Consider the following 23607-nt stretch of genomic DNA (forward strand, 5'->3'; position numbering starts at 1 on the left):
GCTGGAGCAGGTGCTTTTGGGGACCCAGCCCTCATAGAACAGGACTCCCAGGAGCGTGGGTGGACCACACAAATGCTCCTCCAGGTAATCTCCACAGTGCCCAAGAGTCCAGGATGGGGTCTGCAGCGGACAGAGGTGGCCTTGTGGAGGAAGTGGGATTGGAGCTGAGCCCTAAGAGTGGCCTCAGAGGCCAAGAAACACAAGTAAAGGTACACAGGTGGGGTACAGGTGATAGTGACTTCTAGCCAGCACAGGTGTCCTTCTGCCCCGCCTCTTGACAGGTGTCAAGTGCCGCTTGCACACCTCCAGTGCCAGGGAAGCTCCACCTCCAGAGCATCCCTATCCACCTGAGTGTGTTCCTTCTCCTGCCAGTGACATGGGTCGAGGTTCTGTCTGTAGGAATGATGTGCTCTGTCCTTTGCCTGTTAGACAAAGGGCCTCATATCCCCTCTGGCTCCTGTTCTCCTGGCTGAGCGTCCCAGCCCTTGGTGGGAGGGGGCTTCGTGCTGTAGTTAAGGTTGGCAGACAGGGCACCTCCCACTCCCACGCCCAGAGTGAGCAGTGCTGGCAGATCTGCAAAAGGGAGTCTGTGATAAATTAGCCATGTCTGCCCAGGTCTGGTGGGGAGAAGGTCGGGGCAAGTGCACACCCCAGGCTTGAGGACCAGCTCTAGGGTTCCCGATGCTTTCTGCTGTGGTCTCATACCTATGGTGGACAGCAGGGCTGGTTCTGCTTCTGGCTTTTCACTTGCTTGTGTTAGTGACCGGCTTCTCAGCTTGTATTAAATTCATGTCACCCAAAAAGATCCCCTGGCCTTTCTCCTAAGTATAGCCATCAAGCCAGATCTTCCCCCATCTTGACGTTTCCATTAGATTGATATATAATTAATTTAAGTCAGTCCCTTGTTGACAGGCATTTATGTTATTTCCAAGTATGCATAATTAGGAACAACGCTATAGGGGAATTCCTTGCACTTATGTTACTGAACCCAAGTCTGCATGCCAGAGGCACAGTGAAGCCATGCAGTACCAGCAGGGAAAGGTTTATACTGCAGGGCAGTGCAGGCAGACAGGTGGCTTGTGCCTTAAAAAACCCAAACTCCTGGAAGGCTTTCAGCAAAGCCCTTTATGGGAAAGATGAGGGCGGGATGTGGTTCATTGTTGCAGACTTCTTCGTGTCGGATGTTTTGTTCTTGCAGCTGTCCTGATGTTTCTCCTTCAAAACAAATGTTTTCTGTTCTGCACCTTTCTATCTAAAGGTGTAATATACAAGAAGGGGAAGGGGAGGCATTAAATTCTGTTTCCATGCCTCCTTGTGGCTTTTAACACTTTAACAAATCCCATAAGCAAAGCACAACATTAGCCCTCATTTTACTTGTTCAAGGTCCCCAGCATCGACTCTCACCCTCCTAGGTCTAGGCCTTGGCTAAGAGGAGGGACCAGGGTAAGGGCTGGTTATCCTGCCCGGCACTCTTTGTCCAGCATCCAGCCTGGGTCCTCCCGCCAGTGCCCAGGCCCGGCTGATGAGGCAGATATCAACTAGCAGCACCCTCCGGGCCAGGGCCCCAAACCCTACCTAGCTGTCATCACTGAGGGAGCCAGGTTCCTGGGACCCAGCTGGCCCTGAGGCTCCTCAAGCTATGCAAATAGTGGCCAGCCCGCAGGTGGGATCCAGGGACACTGCCCTACCATTAGGTCATGGAGGTGGGGCCTGGGCCCGGCCAGTGGAGGCCATGGTGAGGGCCCTGGAGCTCTGCAGGACATAGCCTGTCCCTAGGCTCCCCACTGGCCTGAGGCCGGAGGACACTGGGAGAAGGCCACCATCACTCCCCACCATAGTCCCTTCTGCTGAGGTTCCCTGCAAGACTCTGTTGGTGGAGCAGGAGCGCTGAGGGGCTAGCACTCACTCCAAGCACCCCTGTTAACACTTCCATGTTTGCCTGTTGGTCCTAATTCCCCGTGTGCATCTCTAGAGGAGAGGTTGCTGTGTCAGGAGAGTGCTGGCAGCAGCCCTAACAGTCCTGGAACATCACAGAAACGCTAAACCAACAGGGGATGGCAGGGACTTGGAACAGGTGCCTTCCCAGTCCTGGATGGACTGTACCATGGGAGTCTAGTGTTCAGGAATCTCAGTGGGCGGTTGAGGACCAACTACGGCGTTTCCCATCCGGCTGGTAGGTACAGCTTTGAGAGAAGCTTCCCCGAGAGGCCCCAGGTGGCAAGGTGTTGGCTCCAGTGGGAGAGTGCCGTGGAGGAAGAGGTGGGTGGGTGGGCTGGCCGAGGTCCAAAAGTCCACCAAGGATCTGAGTCCCTGCAGCTGCCTGCAGTGGGCCTCCAGCTGGGGGTGGCTGTTCTGTTCATCAGACAGCACCCCTCCCCCCAGGAGCAGGGCAGAGCCCAGCACTAATGGGGACACAGGGGCTTGGTGCCAAGGGCTCTAGATGTGAGTGAACATCTCTGTGGGTTCAGCCAGAACATGGCAGGAATCTGTAGAATTCAGGCTTGGTGACAAGGTCCAGGGGGGTGCTCTGAAAAAGTCAGGCCAGCGGGTCCTCCCTAGAGTGCCTCTTGCTGCACGTACTTGTCAACACTGGGTATCTTCTCTTAAACATTGTCTTTGTGTCAGCTGGTGGTTTGGCTTAGATTAAGGAGACTCTTAGTGTCTAATGCTGTGTAGCTTGTTGGGGGCCAGGCAGGGGGATGTTCTCTGGCTCAAGATGGGTCTTAGGCTCCCGGCTCTGCTCATTGTGTCTGCCTGTTTTTTGGAGGACAGTGCCGTGACGTGTGGGTTGCCGGAGGGTGTCCTGGCCATTTCTTACAGGGCAGTTTGAGGTTGGTGTGGAAGGGCTGCCATATGGCACAATTCAAGCGGTGCCATTCACACAGATTGGCCTGGACCTGCTGTGGGGGAGGGTCCCCTTTCACCTGTTCAGTCTCTGAGGCCAGGTGAACTTGGGCCAGGTAAAGGGTTAAACCCCCTGCCACTGGGAGGTGGACATGCCCCCTTGTCCCAGGGGCCACTGGGGGTGGGTCCCAGCCCCCAATTCCCTGGCAGGAGTGGCCCGTGAGGTTCAAAGGGGTTTCCCACTCAGATCCCACCCTCGGTCTCTGTGGCCTCTGAAGATTCCAGGTTCAGAGACTGTTTAAAATCCCTGTGAGCTGAATCTGGCTGTCTCCTCAAGGACACCATTGTGTGTGCTGTCAGCCTCTTGCTTGTAAAGGCAGATCCGGCCCCTGAGCAGTGCCGGGGGTGGGGGTACATGTGTACAGAGATGGTCTGTGGGAGACGTTGGGGGGGTGGGGGCCTAGGGCATCCACCTCCCGCAGGTCCCACCTGGGCCCCTTTCTCTTCCACCCAGCTGTCCATTGAGGGAACATGGCAGGCTTTGGAGCTCTGCCCATCCCTGTCCCCATCCCGTGCCCAGCATAGACCATTGAGGCCCAGAGAGGCTGCCGCAGGGTGACTGGTGGCAGGAGGGACTCCAGGGGTGGTGGTCCCAGAGCACCTAGTGCAGCCCACCAGTGTTACAGATGGGGACAGGCCTTGACATGACTCACCCCCACTCAGCCACTCAGCCACATTGAGGCCAGTTCCCAGGGCTTTTCCCAGCAGAAGGACCCTCATCCTGCTGCAGCCTCTGGGCTGGGATGGCCTTTGCCACAGGAGACCCGCTGCGTGTCCCTGAGGGCTGGAGCGGAAGGCCTGAGCTATTCTTAGAGCTCCTCAGGATGGCACGTGCAGGGCTTTGCAGCCAGGGCCGGCTGGGGTGGGACTGGCCTCCAGGGCAGCTGCCTCAGCCTGGGTGTGCTGGCTCCAGGGTCCTTTGCTGTGCCCCTCCCCCAGGAGGCAGCCACGCTGGGCAGTAGGGGCCCTGCCAGGCCCTGTGACCCATGGGGACCATGGGAGCAGAGGCTGCTGAATGCAGGGCGTTCCCACTGCTCTGAAGATGGATGTGGGAGGAAGGACTGTAGCCCGCGGGCATCTGTGGGCCTTTCCCTCTGCTGGGCCACTTTCTGAAGCCTCCCCCGCTCCCTCCCAACCCCCTCCCCCTCCAAGCCCTGACCCCAGGGATCGAGTGGTTTCCTGCAGGGCCAGGGGAATGGCAGGCGCTACTGGAGAGGCTGCCAGAGGCTACCGGAAGCTCAGTTCCATTTCTCTTTTTTCTCTGTGGCCTGTGTCTTCTGGGGTCATGAGTTTGGCATGAGTAAGCTGTCCCTCTCTGTCCCCCAGCCTGCCCCCACCTGGCACATGAGGGATGTGCACGTCCCCAGGGATGAGGGCAAAGCAGGTGGGGGAGCCCCCACCTTGGGCTTTAATTCCTACTCACGTTCCACCTGTGCGACCTGGGGCAAGGCCGGTGCTGCGTGGGCCTCTATTTCCTCACCTGGAAAGGGAGGTTAATAATCTGTCCCCTGCAGACTGGTTTTACATTCTAGACAAAACACCCAGACAGCTCTGTATTCATTTCCAAGCTGGCGCTACCAGCACCACAGACTGTCGGCTTGAACGCAGCTGTGTATTCCCCACGGTTCAGGAGCCTGGGAGCCCCAGATAAGGTGTGGATAGGGCTGGTTCCTACAGGGGCCTCCTGGGTGTATGGACAAACGTCCTCTCCCCACACCCTCACTCTGGCGTGCATGCATGCGTGTGTGTGTGTGTGTGTGTATCCCCTATTCGCTTTTCCTTTTAGTTATATTGATTAGGTCCCTAATGACCTAATTTAACTTAATTGTCTTTTTTTTTTAATTTTTTTTTTGTTGTCTTTTTGTCTTTTGTTGTTGTTGTTGTTGTTGCTATTTCTTGGGCCGCTCCGCGGCATATGGAGGTTCCCAGGCTAGGGGTTGAATCGGAGCTGTAGCCACTGGCCTACGCCAGAGCCACAGCAACGCGGGATCCGAGCCACGTCTGCAACCTACACCACAGCTCACGGCAACGCCGGATCGTTAACCCACTGAGCAAGGGCAGGGACCGAACCCGCAACCTCATGGTTCCTAGTCGGATTCGTTAACCACTGTGCCACGACGGGAACTCCTAACTTAATTATCTTTTTAAAGACTACCTCCAAATAAAGACATGTTCTGAGGCACTGGGGGCTTGGGACTTGAGATATGCACATGTTGGCCAGCGGGGCCAGTTCAGCCCATAACCAACTCGAGCACAAGGCCTGACCCCCAGGAGGTATGCAGCGAAGAGTCACTTTTGTTAATATTGTTATTAATATTTTCTTTTGACACAAACTGGGTGGTTTACTCAGTCCAGGAGGTGATGGTGAGGGAGCAAAAGAACAGGAACCCCTGCAGGGCAGGAAGTGTCACCAAACACCTGCCCTGTGCCAGGCCTGCTGGAGCCACTGAAGTCCTCAGTGAGCGCATGGCGCTAAGGTTCTCCCATAGGGGACGGACAGTGAGCAAAGCCATCAGGGAGGCACATCAGTTGTGAGAAGGTGGCCAGTTGTCCAGGGAAAGCGGGAGCTCCCCAAGGGGAGGCGAGCCTTAAGAAGGCACAGAGCAGAGGGTCGCCTCAGGCCCCTGGCTGCCCATGGGGACCAGCTGCCTGAGGGCAAGGAGGAATACCTGTGGGGTCCTGGGTTCTGGTGTCCTGCTCACAGCAGGCCTGTTCCTGTCTCTCTGCAGCGTCGAGGGCGAGGCTCCCAGCAGCGAGACGGGCACATCGCTGGACAGCCCCGCAGCCTACCACCAGGGCCCGCTGGCGCCCGGCTCCAGCCTGAGCCCGGACCACTACGAGCACACATCGGGGGGTGCCTATGGGCTGTACTCAGGGCCGCCCGGGCAGCAGCAGCGCACGCGGAGGCCCAAGCTGCAGCACTCGACCTCCATCCTGCGCAAGCAGGCCGAGGAGGAGGCCATCAAGCGCTCAAGATCCCTCTCCGAGAGCTATGAGCTCTCCTCTGACCTGCAGGACAAGCAGGTAGGTACTGGCTGCAGGGAGGATGGCGAGGCAGTAGTGCCTGTTGTGGCCTCAGGCCAGGCTGCCTGAGGCTCCAGGGGTCTGCGCCCCCGACAGCTGGGGTGGGTGCTATTTTCCACCAACGTGGCCTTTGCCTCAGGCCAAGCCCCAGCTGCTTCCTCCCAACAGGCTTTCAGGACTGCTTCGGGAGGGAAGCGCTGGAATGTCTAGGCCCTGGGGGCTCCTGATGCCACCAGTGCACATGGGTTATGTGGCAGCCACTGAGGTTCCGGGGTCAGGAGAGACTGGGCCTCGGAGGTCTGCAGGAGGAGGGGGGTGGGTGTCAGTTCACAGCAGAAAGAGCACGTGCTTTGAGAAGGAGAGCAAGCCGGTCCCCAGCCAGCAAGGCCGGGCTGCTATCACACCCCTTCCAGCTCGCAGCGCCATGCTCACCTAGGAAACTGCCTCCTTTCAGTCTGCGCATCCTCCCTGGGGCCCCAGCGCCCACAATGGGGTCAGCACCCGTGTACAGACAGAGCAAGGGAGTTGCAGGACTGCAGCCTGGCATCAGGGCGGGGGGAATAGTTCTCACTCCCAGCCCCTTAGAGTGCAGGCACATAGTAGGCACTTTAATAAGAATTCTTATGTGAAACTCTGATGGTAAGTCCCTTCAGGAGAACCCCCAGGCTGCCAGAAGCAACTGTGCAGGCCTGCAGGTCTGGGCTAGCCTGTGGCCTGTCCCCAGCTCCTAGGCACTGAACCTGGGCTGCCACCTCTGACCTTGCCCAGCCCCAGGGCACTTCCTCGTGGCCCTTCAGCCCCTAGGCTGCAGAAGTTGCCTTGTTCCCTGTCCCCATCTCACATCTGCCATAGCCTGAACTCTCTTTGCTCTCTGGTCCTCTAGTTTATCTGTTGTGGAGCAGAGGTCTGGGCTTGGTGTGGCCCTGGGCTGCTTTGGGGAGCAATGTGGGTATGGCCCAGGGTGGTCTTCCCCCAACAGAGTCCCTACCAGCCCCCCTCCCTGCTCTCAGTGCTGCCCTGTAACCTTGGACAGCCCTGTGACCTGGGACTGATCTTCTTTATCCATCTACCTGTGAGCTGGGACTGATGGGATGCTGGCAAGTGGCAAGAGCCTGAAGCAAATAACCCCCTGCCCTGTGGCACTTAGCAGGGGCCTCTGTTCCACGTGTCAATTACACCCAGATCCAAAGTGGATCAGGAACAGTTTATGGTGACAGATGTCTGCAGCAGGACCATTAAAATAGAAGCAAGAAAGGTTCAAACTTCGTGGAGGCCTGTGGAGGTAATCATATGCTTCTGTGACCATAATGTGGCCACAGCTGTTCATTTTCATCTCATGTGTATTAGGCCAGAGCCCACCAAGCTCCAGAGACTATTCTGGGTGCTAGGGGGCCATCAGGGGACGAAGTGTGGTCCCAGCCCTTGAACTGACACCATGGTCCAGGAGGTAACCAGAGACAAGTTAGCAATGAGACGGTTTCATTCCAGAAGGTGATGAAACTCCAGGGTTGAAGAGAGAGGGGAGGGAGGTCAAGTGTGGAGGTGGCGGCATTGGGTGAAGTGTGGGGAAACCTCTCCAGTGTGGTGTGAGGACCGGGTGCCTGAGGAAGGGGCCTTCTGGGAAAAGGGGAAACAGCAGGTGCAAAGGCCAGAGGCAGAACAAGCTTGGCAGAAAAGATGGCCAGAAAGAGGTGACACTAAGGGCCACTGAGCAACCCTCAGCATTTGACTCTCTGCTGAGCTTCCTGGCAGTCGAGATAATAATAGAAACAGGACAGGTTTCATTTCCAGATGGAAATAGGGTGCCTGACTCCATGTGGGATTAGAGTCTAGGGGAACCAAGCCCCAGTTTAGTGAAAGGAGCCCAGTGGGAGGTCATGTGTTTTCTTGTGGGCCTCCGGCCTCTGCATCTCCTGACAGTTTCGTGTCAGAGCAGGAGGCCCAAGTCCCCAGAAGTAGTGTTTCTGTTTCACGGGAGGGTGACCTTCTTGGCTCCCAGTCCTGCCACTTCTCTAAGAGGGGAGATCCTGGGCCCCGCTGCAGACGAGATGTCGCTGTGTCAAGTGAGGGTGACAGATAGCAGGTGATCACACACTGATGGGATTCCCTCCCCTGTGCCCCCAGTGAGCCTTCAGACTGGGCCTCAGGTCAGTTCTGGCCCAGAAGGAAGAATGACCCATGGTGAGGGCCGAGGGGCTAAGGAAGGGCAGGCCTGGGTCCCTGGTGCCCTGGGGGAGGCCCGGAACACAGGACCTGCCCCTCCTTCCCAAGTCCCTCCTCCCCAATTCGGATCTGGGGATCGGGTCTCAAGCACAGTGTCACTGTCTGCTCTGTGAGATCCAGAGTCTGCAGGAGAGAGGGGGCCATGGAGTGAATGGGTCCTTCCCCTTCTAATGCTGACGAGGGGCCCAGGACCACAGGCCTTGGAGGGCAGAGAGGGGGAGGGCTTCCTGGAGTTCAGCCTTGGACCCTTTATTGGCCCCACGGGCTTTCAGAGCTCCGCTCCAAACCCAGAAAACAGAAACCCTGCTTACAGATGTGGAAGTGAGGTCATCTCTTTGGATGCTGTTCAGTAACTTCAGGGCAAGAGAAAAAACAGACCCGCCCTGGCTGACTCTGGGCCCCGCCAGGCTTTGAAAAGTCGTTTTGATCCTCAACCTCCCCAGCGCCCCCAACTCCTCTCCTGTGAGGGGCCCGCTCTGCCCAGCTGGCCGCTCCCCACCTGTGGGCACTGCAGAGCTGGCACGTTCGCGTTTGTCGAGAGCTGGTGTCCCTGAGATGGGTGGCCTTGCTGAGCTGGGTACTGCCTCTTTCTGGAGAGGTGAGAGTCCACTGGGGACTCGAGGGACCAGGACCCACACTGAGCCCTCCTCCTCTCTTCCCACCCACCCCCAGGCAGCTCCCAGCAGCCCCAACTCAGCCACAGCCTGGATGTGCTCAGCGTCTGTTTGGCTTTGTTTAGTTATGCGTGTGCCTCTGTCTGCTCTGGACGGCTGGGCCCATCCAGGGCGGGGACCTTGTCTGCCTGCACCAGCGTGGGTGTGGTCCTCCACAGAGCCAACAGCAGGGGCCTTGGCATGTGGGTGTGGCACTCTGCCCCGGACATAGGCGCCTCTCTCCCCAGGACCTGAGGCCTCTTGGCCTCCGTCAGTGCCACTCTGCCCAAGCGCCCAAGCGGACCAGCCAGTCCCTTATCCTGGATTTTCTTTGGTTCCAAAGAGCAGGCTGTCCTGTCCTGGGTTCTGGGGCCGGCGTGAGCCTAGGACTTCACAGGCCCACGTGGCACACAGGAGTCCCTGTCTCCACAACTGCCCGCAGTCTGGCCCTGTTGTTCCAGGGCGTGTTGGGTCTCTTCTCTGGGCCTCAGCTTCCCCATCTGTACAGGGAAGGGACTTGGGGACCCCACAGACTGTTGTCACCTCCCAAGAGTGCAGTCGAAGGTCTTATAACCCCCGCTTCTCTATACCAGCACGTGCTGAGGGTCTCACCCGTGCCCACTACAGTCCTGCGAGGTAGGTCTCATGGGATTCAGGAGCTGCAGGGTCCAAGGCTTCTCAGAGTCTATCCGCTAATGGGGGCAGGCTCAGGTGCTAACGCTGATGCTGCAGAAAGATGCAGGACTAGGGGCTGCAGCCAGTGCTCGGTGTCCTGGGCCTACTTGGGTCTTGGGCAGGTCTCTTAACTTGTACCTGCCCAAGGCTGCTATGGCCAAAGAAGTTTGGGAAATCACCTCCCTTTAAAGATCCTGAGAAGTCCTGCAGGGAACGCACTTGCTTTAACTGTAATGCGGGGTTTCTCTACTTTCCTGGGCTTTGGGACTATGTCTGACACAGGCCCCCAGGCCCCCGGGTGGGGGGGATGCTGAGCCTCCCCAAGCTGCCCTCACCCTCCTCTTCCACCCCACAGGTGGAGATGCTAGAACGGAAGTATGGGGGCCGCCTCGTGACCCGCCATGCGGCCCGCACCATCCAGACGGCCTTCCGCCAGTACCAGATGAACAAGAACTTCGAGCGTCTGCGCAGCTCCATGTCTGAGAACCGCATGTCGCGCCGCATCGTACTGTCCAACATGAGGATGCAGTTCTCCTTCGAGGGGCCCGAGAAGGTGCACAGCTCCTACTTTGAGGGCAAGCAGGTCTCTGTGACCGATGAGGGCTCCCCACTGGGGACCCTGGTACCGGCCGAGTGTGATGACCTTGGTGAGCCACCTGCCCTCAAGGCCCCCGCCCCAGCTGGCGACTTTGCAGATGCCATCACTGAGCTGGAGGACGCCTTCTCGCGGCAGGTGAAGTCACTGGCTGAGTCCATCGACGACGCACTCAACTGCCGCAGCCTGCACACTGAGGAGGCCCCTCCCCCCGATGGGGGGCGGGCCCGGGACACTGAGCCTTCACAGGCCCTGCACGGAGCTGAGCACCGCCAGCTGGACGAGATGACAGCCTCATACAGCGACGTCACCCTGTACATAGACGAGGAGGAGCTGTCACCACCCCTGCCCCTCGCACAAGCAGGGTGCCGGCCATCCAGTGCCGAGTCGGACCTGCGGCTACGTGCTGGCGGCAGCGCCCAGGACTACTGGGCCCTGGCCCACAAGGACGACAAGGGGGACACGGACACAAGCTGCCGGAGCACACCATCGCTCGAGCCGCAGGAGCCACGGCTGCGTGGGGAGCATCTCCCACTGCTCACCATCGAGCCACCTAGCGACAGCTCTGCGGACCTTAGCGACCGCTCGGACCGCAGCTCGCTCAAGAGGCAGAGCGTCTATGAGCGCAGCCTGGGCGGGCAGCAAGGCAGCCCCAAGCACGGCCCCCACGGGCTCCCCAAGGGCCTGCCCCGGGAGGAGCCAGAGCTGCGGCCCCGGCCTCCAAGACCCCTGGACAGCCACCTCGCTATCAACGGCTCGGCCAACAGGCAGAGCAAGTCCGAGTCGGACTACTCAGACGGGGACAACGACAGCATCAATAGCACGTCCAACTCCAACGACACCATCAACTGCAGCTCTGAGTCCTCGTCCCGGGACAGCCTGCGGGAGCAGACACTCAGCAAGCAGACCTACCACAAGGAGACCCGCAACAGCTGGGACTCACCTGCCTTCAGCAATGACGTCATCCGCAAGCGGCACTACCGCATAGGCCTCAACCTCTTCAACAAGTGAGTCCCCATCTGCCCGCCCACCTGCCAGCCCGCAGGGCACTGGGCCAGCCTTCCTCCTAGGAGCCTGGTGCAGGCGGCAAGAGGGGCTGCTCAGTGACAAGTGGGCAGGAGGGGTGGGTGCCCCAGGTTCAGGAACGAGCTTTATGGAGGCTGACTGCCTGGATGATGGGGGACGCAGGGCTTTGAGCAAGGACATGACAGGGGTCGTGTTGGCTGGACTCAGGCCCTCGGCGGGGGAAGGACACAGGTGGGTCTCATGCTCTCTGGGAGATGTGTGAATCAGGTCCATGGAGTGGCCGCTCTGCTAGGGCTCTGGAAAGGTGCTGTGGGGCAGTCCTGAGAGCAGATCTAAGCTGGAGACTGGTATTTAAAGCAGACTATTCTTAGCGTGGCTGAAAATAGCAAGTGGAGGAGGAGGAGGCCTGAGCGCTCCCCGGGAAAGGACACTGGCCGGCTCTGGTTATTAAACCTCCGGTTTCTCATCATTTCCATCTACAAGGCCTCCAGATTTGAGGTCACCATACGCCACCTCCAAGGTTGGGGACATGCAGGGGACGTGGCTAGCCTGCTTGGTGGTTTCTGTCACACAGCTGCTCTACTTCCCTGCTCTCTGCTTCCTCTTCTACACGGAGAGACTCGGGGACACTTCTGAGCCATTCCTGATGCAAGTGCCAGTGCTGTCTGGGGAACTCAGAGAGGCCTGTGCTGGGGGGCGAGTTAGGGGACTGAGTATTCATATGGGGGCCACCAGGGCCTGGGCTCATTGGTCCTTGATCAGCTCAGAACTGAGTCTTGGATCTGTCAGAACTGTTAGGGCTGCTGTCTGCTGAGACTTCCATCTGCGCGTCAGGACCAGACCCACTGCCACACAAGCTGAGGCCAAAACGGTGCCCTGGGAAGGGAGGGTCATGTGCTGTCAAGCCCATCCTGAGCTCTGGCCCAAAGGCCTGCCCCCACCTGCCTCTGGGCACAGCCGGCTCCCAGATCACCTTGGGCCCTCTGGAGGGGAGGTTGGGACAGCCTGGGGGCCCCCAGGGCCTGAGCTTCCCTCATCCCTGACAGACGTGGTGTCCTGATGTGGGGGTCCCAGCTGAGTGGACCACTGGAGGCCAGAACAGCTGTCTCCTACATCCAAGTGGCCTTGGTGTTGGTGGTGTCTTTCTGGCTCCATCAGTGTTTAAGTTACGCCTGTAATGCATGAACACGCTCTCTGCTCTCTGTAGAGAATGTAGGCCTGGAGCGGACGCCATCCCCTCTGCTGTCAGTCTGGAGCACCCCCCCCCCCCTGCCGACCCCAGGTCTGTTTCTGTGCATGTGAGGTTTGGAGCACAGCTCCAGGCATGTCCCTCCGCACATCCTTGGGCAGTGCAGCCTCTGCCACTGAGGCCGTGCCTGCAGGATGGTGCTGCGCTTAGGAGCATCCACTTTGCAGGGTGTGCAGGAACTGAGCATGTGTGTAGAGTGTTCGGAACAGCGCCAGGCTATCTCCATGGCCCCTGCTGACATTACCTGGGCCTAGGGCCGTGCACACTGTGGCTGTTGGAGACCATCCCTGTCGGTGCTGTGGACCATCAAGTTCCTGTGCTGCTGCGTGGGGTCCATGTGTACTTATCCGTGCTCCATTTTCATGATTAGCACGGATATGACAGGGAGCGTGAATCTGCCCTTCCCAGCTGCTTCTGAGAGCCTCTGGGGAGCAGAACTGGGGGCTTGGGAGCCTCACATGGCACATTGCTCATTGAAATAGAAACTACAGCTGGATCCAAGAGCTCCTATGTCCCACACGCAGGACAGCATCAGTGTGCTCTCCCACCACCTGTCACAGCCTAGAAATAGTGTCTCATTTGTTAGGATTTGGGTTTCCCTGCCTGCTTCTAAGACAGAGCATCCATGTGTGTGTCCTGTAGCCATTTAGGTTTTCTCCTCTATAAAATGCCCATTCATGTTTTTTACCCATTTTCCTGTTAGTTGTCTTTTTAATTTAATAGTAGTTCTTTATATATGGGAATACTAGTCCTTTGCAATTACAAATATTTTCTTCGGGTCCATCACTTTTTTTTTGGTCCTTTTTACTTCTGAGATAAAATTCATACACCCTAAAACTACCCTTATAAATTGTACCATTCAGTGGTTTTTTAGTTATACATCTTTTAACTTTGTTTATGCTTTTTTTTTTGTTCTAACAGAAGTTACTGGGTTTTTTGCATTTTTTATTGAAATAAAATTGACACATAAGACATTAGTTTCAGGTATACAACGTAATGATTCAATATTTGTATCCATTGCAAAATCTTTACCACAATAAGTCTGAAACATCCAGTACCACACATGGTTTACCAGTTTTTTTCTCCTTGCGATGGAAACTGTTAAAATCTACTCCTGGTAACTTCCAAATATGCGATACATACTTCATCACCATGCTGAACGGGATATTTTAAATTTTAACTAGTCAGTTCATCCATGTCTTTTTGGGTTTTAGTGTTTTATTTTAAAAGACTCTGGCCCAGGTCATAATAGAGTTTTAAGGTATTTTCTCCAGGACTTTCATACTCCAGTTGTACATCCAGTTAGGATTCTAACTGGGCGTTTGGTTTGGACAATGGTACACGATGAGGGGTGAAGCTTTTGCTAGTCTGTGTGAATTTGCCCTTTGCCTCCAAGCAGTTTCTTGAATAGGTCCTTTCTGTGTTGACTTGAAACCCCATCTAATTCCTCCATGAACAGGGTCTGTGGTCGGACCCTTTCGTTCACTTGGCAGATATTTATTGAATACCTGCTGTACTGCAGGCCCTGCGTTAGGGCCCTGGGACTTGTCTGTGAATAGAGTAAGGATCTTGGTGAAGCTCCACACTTGTGGGCAGAGGGTCTCTTTGTTCCCCTGCCACCATCAGACTTTGAGTCTGATGTTTTCTCGTTAGGACGGAACCCCTCTTTTGTTCTTTGTAAAACTGGCCTTGGCTCTTACTGGTAGTTATTCCTCCACGGGGTTTATAGAATGAGCTTGTTAAGACCATGAAAAACCCTAGTGGACTTTTCACTGGAACCCCTCCAGCCAGGGGGACCCCACCCTTTTACACGTTGAGGGACAGACGGTGGGATCCAGCCACAGGTGGTGTTTAAATTGAAGTTAAAGGTAACTAATGTTGGGGAGTTCCCATTGTGGTGCAGCAGAAATGAATCCAACTAGGAACCATGGGGTTGTGGATTCAATCCCTGGCCTCGCTCAGTGGGTTAAGGATCCGGCGTTGCTGTGAACTGCGGTGTAGGTCACAGATGCTGCTCAGATCTGGCGTTGCTATGGTGTAGGCTGGCAGCTGTAGCTCTGATTCGACCCCTAGCCTGGGAATTTCCATATGCTAAATAAATGGTAACTACCGTCAGTCATGCTCCTCGGGCCGTGAGCCGTAGCGCAGGTGCCCACCAGCCATACATGCTTGGTGCCTGCATCCCTGGCAGCACGGATCCGGGACAGTCTCTTGCTACAGAACTCGCCGATGGGCAGCGCAGGCCTAGAGCACAGGGCAGGCTGGCAGCAGGCAGCTCTGAGCAGTGTTCAGGGCAGATGGGGGCGGGAGACCCACGGTGAAAATGACAGGCACTACCTCCTCCTCACTCACCTTGGTTTTCTCTCCAGTTGTCAGGGGATGGAAGGAGAAACTACTTTTCCAAAGACCAATTCCTCACACAGATTTGCAGCTTTTCAGTTCCTGAAGCCCTCCCAGTGACCTGTGCCAACCAGCTGTCTCCCCTGAGCCTCACCAGGCCCAGAGGGGTTGGTGGTCTGACCCAGGGGTGTGGAAGCCAAGGCCTCTGGGGAGGCAGGCGGAGCTGGGAGATGGTTGACCCTAAGTGGGCACTGCAGCCTCCACCCAGGATGACTGAGAGCGGAAGTCTTGGTGGACAGTGAGCAGCCTGCTGCCCGAGGCCTCAGCTCCCTCCTCAGGAGGCCCTACCTTGGTACTTCTGTCCCTTCCCTTCCCCGCCCTGCACCCCCTCTCCACCCCTACCTCTGCACTGCCCCCCTCTGCTCCCTGTAGTTCTCTCTCCCCACCATCTCCCCCACTCCCAGCCCCCACCGTCACCCAACGTCCAGGCTGCCTTCCAAACAGCTCTTGGTTCCCACCCGCTCCCAGGAGGGAGCTTTCCAGCACAGCTCCCACCCCACCCCCAAGCCAAAGGGTATGTGGAGGGTCTGGATGACGTCTCCAAAGCAGAGAGCACGCCAGCCAGGGAGGGGAGGAAAGACAAAGCAAAGGAAACCCGAGAAAGTGCACATCCTGGTGGGAGGAGGTGTCCCATTGCCTGGCACCCAGATGTGCCTCTCAGCACCCGCCCTTCCCAGGCTCCAGGGCCACACATCTGGCTCACAGTGCTGGGGGCAGGGTGCAGGTCCAAGAGCCTCGGGAAGAGGGGTTTCAGCCACCTCTGCTGCACTGCAGAGACTGCTCCGTGCAGTGTCCTGAGCCCCACCGGCCATGCCTGGAAACCAGGTGTATGTTTCCTGCCTCCCCCCGATTCCCCCGCCCCAACCCTGGGGCCTGGTGAGGGTTAGAGACTGAAACCAAGAGCTTGCCCACAGCCGCCATCGAGGATGCTTGTGGATGCAGCTGTCCTGACCTGTGGGGGAGAGTGGGAGGTTCCAGCTTCAGGCTTGGCCACCAGCAGGTGGCCTAGTGGCAGAGGAGCCTAAAACCCATGGGTGGTGCCATGATGCCCACATGTGCTGACGGTGTGTTTCCAGGAGACCGTAGGGAATGGGCTGGTACTAAACCACCTTGCGGATCAATGAGTTGAGACGCTGGGTGGCAGCCAGCCCAGGGTCACACAGCTGGTTGGTGGCTGGACTGGGATTCACACCTCTTCCACCTGGCTCCTGAACCCTTTTTAAAACCCGGTGCAGGTACTACTGCCTTGTGAGTAACCCTCCACACCCCACTGCTCACTGGGCCACATGTGTACTCTGAGAGCCCAGGAGCAGAGCCACACGCTCAGAGGAGGCCAGCCAGCCCTGGAGCAGTGGTCCTGGGGCCACCATAGTGGCAGGAGCTGGGTCTGTGCCCCCCAGCCCAAAAGGATACTTGACAGGACCTCCTCCGCTTGTCACCTGATGCCCAGAGAGGGACCTGCTCCTGCAACAACACACCACTGGAGTACAGCCCTCTTCATGCCCTGCTCCTCTTTTTCACGCTCCTCACGCTCGCCCTCTGGCCTAGGTGCAGGTGCCCATACCCCAGGGGAGTTTTGTCGCAGGGCCAGACCAGTTCTCTCCCATCTCTGGACCACTGTTCTCCTCCCCAGAGCCCTTGGAAAGGAGTGGACACAGCGTGTCTGGGGAGCATGTAAGCAGGTGCCCCAGGGCCCCTGCTCAGACTCAGAGCTGTTGACTGGGCCCTGGGCCTGTGCTTTGAGACAGGGCTTCCTCCACCCAGCCCCTGCCCAGGGCCCACTGCCTACAGGAGGGGCCAGGGAGCCTTGTGGCCAGACTGAGGTGCCCTGAGGCACCACCCTTCCAACATCCCTGGGGGTCAGCAGGCCAGGGCCTCAGGCAGCTGTGTGGTCAGCGCAGAGTTGGGGTTGGGCTCCTGAGCTGCTGGCTTTACATGTAACGTGTTCATCATAACCAGTGAAAAAGGCATGGTGACAGACAGTCTGGGCAGATGAGTAACATGCCAGCCAGCACTGAGCCCCTTGTGCGCAACATCTCACCCAGTCCTCATGGTAATCTGTGAAGTGTGGCTGCTGCAGAGCCAGAAATGCCAGCCCCCAAGTGGTACCATGTCTGGGGCCAGTGATGCTGACAGGTCAAGTGACTGGACCTTTTGGGAGTAGTTTGATTTGGGTCTTGGAGATTGGGGTCCTGTTCCTCTTGACATGAGCCACCCCTTGGCTGGTGGCCCATACCACCCTCAGAGCCCTGGGGGTCCCTGGCCCTGTCCCAGGTCTGGGGACGGGGGCAGCTACCAAGTGTCTCAGGGAGGAAGGCAGTGCTGGGCTGGCCCCACCAGGCATCCAGCTGTGCCAGAGGGTAATTCTTTTCAAATTGAGGTATAGGTGATTAACAGTTTTGTGTTGATTTCAGGTGTTCAGCAAAGTGATTCATTTATTTTTTTTTTCAGGTTATATTCCATTATAGGTTATTATAAGATATCGAATATAATTCTCTGGGCTTTCCAGTAAATCCCTGTTTCTTATGTATTTTACATATAGCAATGGTTTCCATTAATTTCATACTCCTGATTTCTCCCTCCCTCCTTCTCCCTTTGGCAGCCATGAGTTTGTTTTCTTTGTGAGTTTGTTTCTGTTTTGTATGTAGATTCATTTGTATTTTTTAGAATCCACACTTAAGTGATATTGTAAAGTATTTGACTTACTAAGTATAATATTTTCTAGATCTACCGATATGGTTACAAATGGCATTATTTCTTTCTTTTTTTCCTTTTTTTTTTTTCTTTTTAGGGCCACATCCATAGCATATGGAAGTTCCCAGGCTAGGGGCAAATCAGAGCTGCAGCTGCCAGCCAACACCATGATCACAGTGATGCCAGATCTGAGCCACATCTGCAACCTATACCACAGCTCACAGCAATATCAATCTTTAACCCACTGAGCAATGCCAGAGATCAGACCTGCATCCTCATGGAAGATAGTTGGCTTCATTACTGCTGAGCCACAACAGGAACTCCTATTTTATTCTTTTTTATGGCCGAGTAGTATTCCATCATGTATATACACCATATTTTCTCAAGCCTGTTGACGGGCCCTTGGGTTGTTTCCATGTCCTGGCTATTGTTACTCGCGCTGCTGTGAACAATGGAGTGCATGTGTCTTTTTTAATTAGAGTTTTTGATTTTTTTCTGGTTATGTACCAAGGAGTGGGATTGCTGGATCCTATGGTAACCCAGTTTTTTGTTTTTTAAAGAACCTTCATACTGTTTTTCATAGTGGCTGCACTAGCTTACATTCCAACAGTGTACGAGGGGCAGAGGGTAATTCTTCCACCTTGTCTCTGGGATAAGTGCTAAGAAGCCTCTGGGCGCCATATCTAACTTGGATTTCTAATATCAGAAAGAACTTTGTAGAATTCAGAGATGGATAGGGGAGTTCCCATTGTGGTGCAACAGGTTAAGGATCCTGCATTATCTGTGTGGTGGCTTAGGTTGCTGCGGAGGTCTGGGTTCAATCCCCTGCCCGGTACAGTAGGTTAAGGATCTGCTGTTGCCACAGCTGTGTCATAGGCTGGCAGCTGCAGCTCTAATTTGATCCCTGGTCTGGGATGCTGCGGGTACAACCAAAATAAGAAAAAAAAAAATCAAAGCTGGGTAAAATAAGCAGTGTGAGGAGGTGACGCACGTGCTGGCCCTGGAGGTATGTGAGCAGATAGAAGGTGGCCGCTTCTCTGCAGGATGTTGGAGGAGTTTGAGTCTGGATTCCTGAGTTGAAGGGCACTTGAAGGCATATGGGATTCTCTGAGCGCTGAACTTGGTGAGCCCAGCTGCCCCCTCAACCAGTCTGAGGGCAGCACGTGGATAGCTTGACCATGCCCCTCCTCAGAGGACCCTCGGGCCCTGCAGGTATCTGCACAGACCCTTGTGTTGGTCTCTGTTGGTCAGGCCCTTCTCCATGGTGTGGGGTGGGAATCCAATCAAAGAGGATTTCCTGGTTCGTGGGCCTGAGGGCATCTCTTGGCCATGCCCTGTGGTCCCCCCACCAGGGCAGGAGGGTGGCCAGCAGTCAGGCCTTGTGGTCCAGCCTCATGGTACTCGGCAGGAAGACCATCTCTGTGGTCAGCAGGGCTCTGATCGACCAGGCTGGGACTGTGGTCAGCCTGCAGGGACTGGGGCCGGAGCTCTAGGCGGGGGTGTGTGGGAAATCCGGAGGCCAGCTGGGTGCCCAGAAGGGAGGTGCCGGGCAGACACCCATGTCCTCGTCTTTTCAGCTATAGCAACTGAAAACAGCCTGCTGTGGCCTCTCCGGGCCCTGCTGGGAGAAGAGCATTCCAGCAAGTGGGTGGTCCTTGGGTACAGAGCTGGCCTCGTAACCGTCACAAGGCCCTGAGCTTGCACACTGACTACTCACAGCCAAGGACAAGAGATGCCAGGGCGGGAAGCCCTGCTGTGGCCCGCCCATGCTGGCCCTTCACAGCCAAGGCGAGAGAAGCCCGCCAGCCAGCCCCTGGGGATGGCCAAGGCTACTCACTGGCCCTGCAGACGGGGGCCCAGCAGCCCAGATGCAGAGGTGGGTCAGTTATAGACAGTGAAAGGGTGGCCTCTGCAGCTCACTGACGCTGGGTGCCAGAGGGTGGCGGTCAGAAAGGCTAGAGAAAGGGTAGTTGGGGGCATCCGGGGAGGGCTGGCTCCACAGGTGGCCAAAGTGGGTTTGCGGCCCTGGTGGGAGTGTGGGGCCTGGAGTGGAACTCTAGGGGTGTCTCAGAGCAAAGGAGTAAAAAGGCTGGCTCTCTCCCTGGCTGGACAGCCTGGAGCACAGTTACCCAGCCTTTCCAGGCTGCGTCTTGTCATGTGTCCAGGAAGGCTTTTGTGTTGTTTGTTCATGTGCCCAGGGACCCTCTTCCTGGCTCCAGGTTCAGTGCCGCCTCCCCAGGGAGGCCTTGCTGGACGGTTCCTCCCTGCCGCATCCACCTAAAGGCCACGCCTCCTGCATCACTGTGGCTTCCCCTTGGTCTCGCTCTGCCTGGTGCTAACCCTTTTCTTAGAGCTATAGAACCAACAGTGTTTTGTGAGGGCTCAGAGGCACCAACTCATTTACTCTTCACAATAGCTCTGCTGTGTGCACTGTCCCTGTCCCCACTACACAGATGGGGAGACTGAGGCACAGAGAGGTTAAGTGACTTGCCTTACTTAGGTCACCCAGCCAGAGAGTAGAGCTGGCTTTGAGCCATGCCTGCAAGTGTCCCTCTGTCCTAGAGTTTATCTCCCTCCCTGTCGTGCTCCAGGTAGGATGTGCATGTTCAAGGCAGGGACTTCAGACCACAGATGTGCCAGCACTGCCCTGGCCCAGAGGAGGCACGCAGTGAACTTCTGGAGGGAATAAAGAAGTGGATGAAGGAGTTCCCGTTGTGGTGCAATGGGAACGAATCCAACTAGGAACCGTGAGGTTGTGGATTCGATCCCTGGCTTCCCTCAGTGGGTTAAGGATCTGGTGTTGCCGTGAGCTGTGGTATGGATCACAGACACAGCTCAGATCCCGAGTGGCCGTGGCTGTGGCATAGGCAGGCAGCTGCAGCTGTGATTTGGTCCCTAGCCTGGGATCTTCCATTTGCTGCAGGTGTGGCCCTAAAAAAAAAAAAAAAAATGTGGATGAAGGGCAAGGAGCCGGAACTTGTCATGTAGGCTTGGGTGGCCCTGAAGGTTCTAGAGCAGAGTCCTGGAGACACAGGCCAAGGCAGCCCTTCCCCAAGTCCCGTTGGCCCCATCCTGGGCACAGCACGCTGTTTTTCCCGCCGGGCATTCACTGTGCGCACTGGGCTCCTGCTGGCCCCTGAGGCTGCAGTCATCCGGGCCCTAGTCGGTACCTCTTCCAAGTTTAAGTTCAAGCCCATGAAGGGAAGGGGGAGACCGGGGGCCGAGCCCCACCACCTCCTGGCCTGGAGGCAACCCAGCGACCCAGTTTGCTCAGTGGGGATGGGCTTTGCCACAACCAAGTGAGTTTCCCCACCTTGCCATGTCCCCTCCTCATTGAGGCTCTCTCGGGACCAGATGGGCTGCGGCTCCTTTCCATGGGGCCCCCGGGTGCCGTGGGGTTCTCGCAGCCCCACAGGCCCTGCCTCACAGCCTCAGCCTGAGGGGAGGCAGGTGGGTGGCAGCATGCCATTGTGTGTGACACATCCACAGGACATGTGGGCTCTTCCAGTCCTCTCAGGGCTCTTGGATCCAGGACCCCACCCAGCAGAGCACACCTGGGCAGGTAGGGCCTCACTGCACTGCTGAGAGCAGATGGGGCCAACACAGTCCTATGGCAAGGGACCCACATCCACGGTGTCCGGGGCAGTGGCTGATTGTGGTCAGGGAGGTCACTCCTTGCCCATGGCCCCAGCACAGCCTGCCCTTCCCGCTGGGCTGCAGGCTCCTAGAGGGGCCCTGGTCATCCCTAATGCTGCCTGACATCCATGTGAACACAGGAGAGGGCGGCTGACCAGAGCAGGAAGCAGCCACCCCAGGGCGGCAAGAGGAGGCTGGGCTGCAGGGCCCAGATAGTCCTGCATGGGTCGGTGACGAGGGCACCAGAGTCGGAGAGACCCCGCGGCCCTCCAGTCCAGAAGGGCGTGCACATCTTCTCCCAGTTTCTAAGCGCTGGCAACTAACTGGAATTCTTTTTATTAACAGTTGTGGGTCAAAGAAAGCATGTCTTTGGGCTACCGTGGCGGTAGGGGGAGGGCACAGGTGTGGGCCAGGGTGCTGTGGAGGCTGCCGTGGAGCTAGTGATGAGGAGGTTCTTGGTTGGAGACCTGAGAGCCGTGGCAGGACCAGGGACGTGGGAGAGCAGGGCCACTTGATCACCACTTCCATCCCAGAACCCAGCCTCCGGCAGTCACTCATTCACTCCCTTCTGAGCTCCCAAGTGTAAGGTGAGGGTGTATGGCCACCTGGGCTGAAAATAGCAGGGTCAGAGTTCTTGGTGGTTCAGCAGGTTAAGGATCCAACATTATCACTGCTGTGCCTCAGGTCACTGCCATGGGCAGGTTCAGTCCCTGGCCTGGGAACTTCCGTGTGCTGTGGGCTCAGCTGAAAGAAAAGAAAACAGCAGGGTCTCCTTGCAGCCAGCGAGAAGTTGGCCTACCCATGGAAATACGGCATCTGTGGGACCCACCATCAGTGGGAGCAGCATGGCTGGTGGATGCTGCCCTCCTCTCCATACCCAGGGCACAGAAGAACATTGACCCAACTCTGCCATCTGGGGCAAGGGGCAGGATGCTGGGTGTACCCAGGGCTCCACCGCCCCTCAGGCCCATCCAAGGCTCTCGGCTTGTCAGCGGAGGACACCACCTCCAAGGGTCACATGTGTGGAGCAGCCGGTCATGCCTCCCCATAAGGTCAGCTGAGCGGGCACCATGGTGCAGGACCACAAGGAGGAAGGGACTGCTGGCCCTGGCACAGGTGGATGCTCAGCCCTGTGGGGCCAGCCCTGCCTCACCCTCCCGGCTGTGCCTCCATCTCCTCTGCTGTGGATCAAGGTCAATCCTAAACTGTCACGGTGCTCAACACATGCATCTCTCCAGGTGGCCTACTGCATTAACTCAGCACACAGGTCCCACAACAAGGGCAGTCACAGCCCCAGTAAGGTCACACTGTCCAACTCTTAAGCGGCACATGCAAGGAGCGTGCCAACCCCAAAGGGTAGTGTGGGAACCACGGGAGTCGGATGAGTAGGGTCTTTAGACACGTGCTTAACGGTGTCAGAGATGGTTCTCGGGCGGCCGGTGTGTGCTGCCTGGCGGGGGGGCCATGCCAGTACCTGCTCCCGGCTGGGCCAGCCTGGGTGCAGGGCCCAGGCAGTCCCAGTTCCCCCATTCTTTGGGCTCAGGGTGGGACAGGACAGGGTGCTACAGAGGGGGAGAGGAGCAAAGGCTGGGGCGGGGCTGGGTGCCTGGCTGAGTCTGTCTCTTGTCCTCCCAGGAAGCCCGAGAAGGGCATCCAGTACCTCATCGAGCGCGGCTTCGTGCCCGACACACCGGTGGGGGTGGCCCACTTCCTGCTGCAGCGCAAGGGCCTGAGTCGCCAGATGATCGGGGAGTTCCTGGGCAACCGGCAGAAGCAGTTCAACCGCGACGTGCTCGAGTGAGTCAGGCTGGAGAGGCTCAGACACACACCACCAGGCTCTCCCACCGCTGGGACCCACAGCGGTCCTCCTGTCCTCTGGCTCCCAGACACATGCATACCCCCACTGCCACATGAACAGGCTAGCACCCTGGTACCTCGAGCCTGTCTATTGGGGCTGGCCCTTCCCCTGGCCTGGTGCCTCTGTGCTCACCTCCTGCAGGGACAGCAGGAGGGGTGCCAGCCTGAGCTTTGCCCCCTCCTCTTCCCTGTCTTGGTGGGAGATGGGGGTGATGGTCTGGCCAAGCTGGCGGCTATAGACCCTGAGTTACTGAGAACACTGCAGAAAAGCAGGTTTCCAGCTCCCTGGGAACTGCTGGCGGTCGTGAGCAGTCCTGCCTGCAAGTCTCCCACATCCCCCATAGTCCCCAAGACTTCTGCATAGAAAAGCATCATGTTTAGACCTGTGTTCACTAGGCAGGTTCTCCATGCAGGCTACCTCGCCCCCACCCCCGGTATGGGTGTCGGGGCATCAAAACCCCTTCTGCAGATGAGGAGCCAAGTCAGCATCAGGCTGGCTTGAAACCAGTGTCCTGCTCCCCTTTGCCTGCCCTGGGGGCACAGCTCCAGGCCTGCTGTAATTGTACATCTGACCCAGGCAGCTACATGTGGGATGCGTCACCCGGGTAGTAGCCAGGAGCAGAATTAGCGCTGGATAAAGACTGACCCTCAGTAACCATGGCGATGTCTCC

The 23607-nt window shown here is 57.1% G+C and overlaps 1 protein-coding gene across 10 annotated transcripts in view; it reads left to right on the plus strand.

Moving 5' to 3' along the window:
• Positions 1–23607, plus strand: part of IQSEC1 (IQ motif and Sec7 domain ArfGEF 1) — a 111990-nt gene that overhangs the window by 64727 nt on the left and 23656 nt on the right. For 9 of the 10 annotated variants that reach the window (XM_047781990.1, XM_047782008.1, XM_047781982.1 and 6 more), the window contains exons 2-4: positions 5634–5928; positions 9835–11081; positions 22715–22876. In XM_047781990.1, the coding sequence (XP_047637946.1) occupies positions 5634–5928; positions 9835–11081; positions 22715–22876 (1704 nt within the window). Of the gene's footprint in view, positions 1–5157; positions 5179–5633; positions 5929–9834; positions 11082–22714; positions 22877–23607 lie in introns of those variants that run through there. The other variant, XM_047782018.1, reaches the window with a different exon arrangement.

The sequence above is a fragment of the Phacochoerus africanus genome, chromosome 1, assembly GCF_016906955.1.
Source record: "Phacochoerus africanus isolate WHEZ1 chromosome 1, ROS_Pafr_v1, whole genome shotgun sequence".
In the NCBI taxonomy this organism is placed as follows: Eukaryota; Metazoa; Chordata; class Mammalia; order Artiodactyla; family Suidae; genus Phacochoerus; species Phacochoerus africanus.